This window comes from Entelurus aequoreus, linkage group LG28 (genome assembly GCF_033978785.1).
Source record: "Entelurus aequoreus isolate RoL-2023_Sb linkage group LG28, RoL_Eaeq_v1.1, whole genome shotgun sequence".
Classification (NCBI taxonomy): Eukaryota; Metazoa; Chordata; class Actinopteri; order Syngnathiformes; family Syngnathidae; genus Entelurus; species Entelurus aequoreus.
The window spans coordinates 480,688-483,938 of NC_084758.1; the positions used below are offsets into that span (position 1 = coordinate 480,688).

Consider the following 3,251-nt stretch of genomic DNA (forward strand, 5'->3'; position numbering starts at 1 on the left):
CAGTCTGCTACGTTGTTTTGTTTTGGTGGCTGTCACTGCAGAAAGTCCCGCTTCACACAGATAGGATGTTGGAAATAGCAACAATGTTTTCAGTGCTGTGGAGGCGATCTCGGGGTATTCTGCCATGACTTGAATCCAGAAAACAGGCAGAGTTTTTGTCTGAAATACACTTTTAAGCCTGCCGTCATTTGCGATCTCCAGCATTTGATCTTCTTCTTGCAGACATGCTGGATTCATCTGCTTTGTTGACAAATGGGTCGCGGATCCATTCCTTGGCAGTTCGTGGGTCTTTTGAAGTTGAGAAGTAGCGCTCAAACTCTTTTAAAAGCACAGACAGGTGATGGTGCAGCAGACAGGTGATGGTGCAGCAGACAGGTGATGGTGCAGCAGACAGGTGATGGTGCAGCAGCTTGGTGAATGAAGGCGTGCAGCAGCTTGGTGAATGAAGGCGCAGGCTCAGTCTCACGCAAAAACCTCGCCAATGTTTGAAACATGTCCAGGTTTTTTGGGTTGGTGCACTAATTGTAAGTGTATCTTGTGTTATTTATGTTGATTTAATAAAAACAATTTTTAAAAATATAAAAAAATAAAAACAAAATAATAATAAATTCTTCTGCGGCCCGGTACCAATCGAGCCCGGTGGTTGGGGACCACTGATATAGACGATGAAGTAAGCTGGAAAATACATGTAAGTCATATAAAGAAAACATTAAAAAATGGAGTGCAAAAAAATAGAATAGAATAAAATACATACTTACAAATATTAACTACAATTATTGTACCCAACTTCAGTTGAATCATACATTGTTTATTGCATAAAGGTCTGGGGACATACATATAAAACAATCACACAACAATATTTATATTACACAAGAGAGTAATAAAGACAATTAATAGAATGGATTATAGAGACCCAACAAATGATTCATAAAGTCACACATTTTAAAATTGTATAAAAGACAACTGCTCAAATGATGTATAAAGTAAATAATAATATGCTTCCAGAAGTGGTCCAGAAGATGTTTCAGATGTGAACCAGTAAATATGAACTAAGAGGGATTTATGAGTACTCAAAAGCAAAGGTATGAACACATGTAAAACAAATATGTATATTATATAAAGGAGTTCATCTATGGAATCATCTACAATTACAAAATAAAATATGTAACACTTCATTATTTCAAAAACATATATAAAACACTATTATGAATAATTATAAAAGTGAATTATGAATATCTACACACAAAATGATTATTGTATGTAACATATTTTATGTACTGTTTATTGTCACCTTTTCAATCCAATTGTTCTGTTCATTTTAAAGTACACAAATGTGTATATTAACTCTTGTACTTGACTGAAATAAAAGCACTAATCTCAAGTGTCTAATCTATAAATGTTACAATCATACTAACAAGATTGTGTTACACACACAACAATGATGATGATCACATGTTATATGTGCTGATGTTGTTAGAAAGTCAAAGTTCAAGTTGATTTCAAATCGTGCATCTTCATTTGCTGCTGCTGTTCTCACCAGCACACTTGTGTTTCTTCCACTGGTACTTAGAAGACAATCTTTCACCACACACACTGCAACTCAACACTTTCTCTCCTGGGTGTCTTCTTATGTGTGCTCTAAGAGTCTTTAGGTGACAAAAACTTTTGTTGCAGCTTGAACAGGAAAAAGGTTTTTCACCAGAGTGCCTTCTCATGTGTGATTTTAAACTCTCATTTACTACAAAACTTTTACCACATTCTGAACATGAAAATGGTTTTTCTCCAGTGTGTGTTCTCATGTGTACTTTTAAACTTTGATTTATTAGAAAACTTTTACCACATTCTGAGCAGGAAAAAGGTTTTTCTCCAGTGTGTGTTCTCATGTGGGCTTTTAAACTTTCATTTATTACAAAACTTTTACCACATTCTGAGCAGGAAAAAGGTTTTTCTCCAGTGTGTCTTCTCATGTGTACTGTTAAACTTTCATTTACTACAAAACTTTTACCACATTCTGAACATGAAAAAGGTTTTTCTCCAGTGTGTCTTCTCATGTGGGCTTTTAAACTTTTATCTATCGTAAAACTTTTACCACATTCTGAGCAGGAAAAAGGTTTTTCTCCAGTGTGTATTCTCTTGTGTGCTTTTAGACGACAATGGTATTTAAAGGTTTTGTCACAGTGGGAACACGTGAAGTGAGTGTTGTCAGTGTGACATGTTGCATCATGTTTAGAGTGTTCATCATCAGTGTCAGGAGAGTGTGACCTTGTGTCCTCACTATCTGATAGTGGACATAACATCTTGTCTGCTTGTGATCCTCCACAGTGGTCTCCATCACCTTCTGTTGACCTGCTGCTTCTCTTCTCCTCACTCTCACCTTTGACCTCATCATCTTCACTCTTCACAGGGACACCAGTCACTGGCATCTTGGTGACATCACTCTTCACAGGGACACCAGTCACTGGCATCTTGGTGACATCACTCTTCACAGGGACACCAGTCACTGGCATCTTGGTGACATCACTCTTCACAGGGACACCAGTCACTGGCATCTTGGTGACATCACTCTTCACAGGGACACCAGTCACTGGCATCTTGGTGACATCACTCTTCACAGGGACACCAGTCACTGGCATCTTGGTGACATCACTCTTCACAGGGACACCAGTCACTGGCATCTTGGTGACATCACTCTTCACAGGGACACCAGTCACTGGCATCTTGGTGACATCACTCTTCACAGGGACACCAGTCACTGGCATCTTGGTGACATCACTCTTCACAGGGACACCAGTCACTGGCATCTTGGTGACATCACTCTTCACAGGGACACCAGTCACTGGCATCTTGGTGACATCACTCTTCACAGGGACACCAGTCACTGGCATCTTGGTGACATCACTCTTCACAGGGACACCAGTCACTGGCATCTTGGTGACATCACTCTTCACAGGGACACCAGTCACTGGCATCTTGGTGACATCACTCTTCACAGGGACACCAGTCACTGGCATCTTGGTGACATCACTCTTCACAGGGACACCAGTCACTGGCATCTTGGTGACATCACTCTTCACAGGGACACCAGTCACTGGCATCTTGGTGACATCACTCTTCACAGGGACACCAGTCACTGGCATCTTGGTGACATCACTCTTCACAGGGACACCAGTCACTGGCATCTTGGTGACATCACTCTTCACAGGGACACCAGTCACTGGCATCTTGGTGACATCACTCTTCACAGGGACACC

At 40.4% G+C, this 3,251-nt stretch overlaps 1 protein-coding gene across 1 annotated transcript; it reads right to left on the bottom strand.

The window, feature by feature from the left end:
- Positions 1–807: 807 nt before the first annotated feature.
- LOC133645094 (gastrula zinc finger protein XlCGF17.1-like) lies at positions 808–2,598 on the bottom strand. Its single transcript, XM_062039886.1, has one exon. The coding sequence runs from the start codon at positions 2,589–2,591 to the stop codon at positions 1,515–1,517; it is 1,077 nt and encodes a 358-aa protein (XP_061895870.1). The 5' UTR covers positions 2,592–2,598; the 3' UTR covers positions 808–1,514.
- Positions 2,599–3,251: the final 653 nt, after the last annotated feature.

Coding starts and splice junctions, on each gene's coding strand:
- LOC133645094 (XM_062039886.1), bottom strand. CDS start 2,591: ATGCCAGTGACTGGTGTCCCTGTGAAGAGTGATGTCACCAAGATGCCA.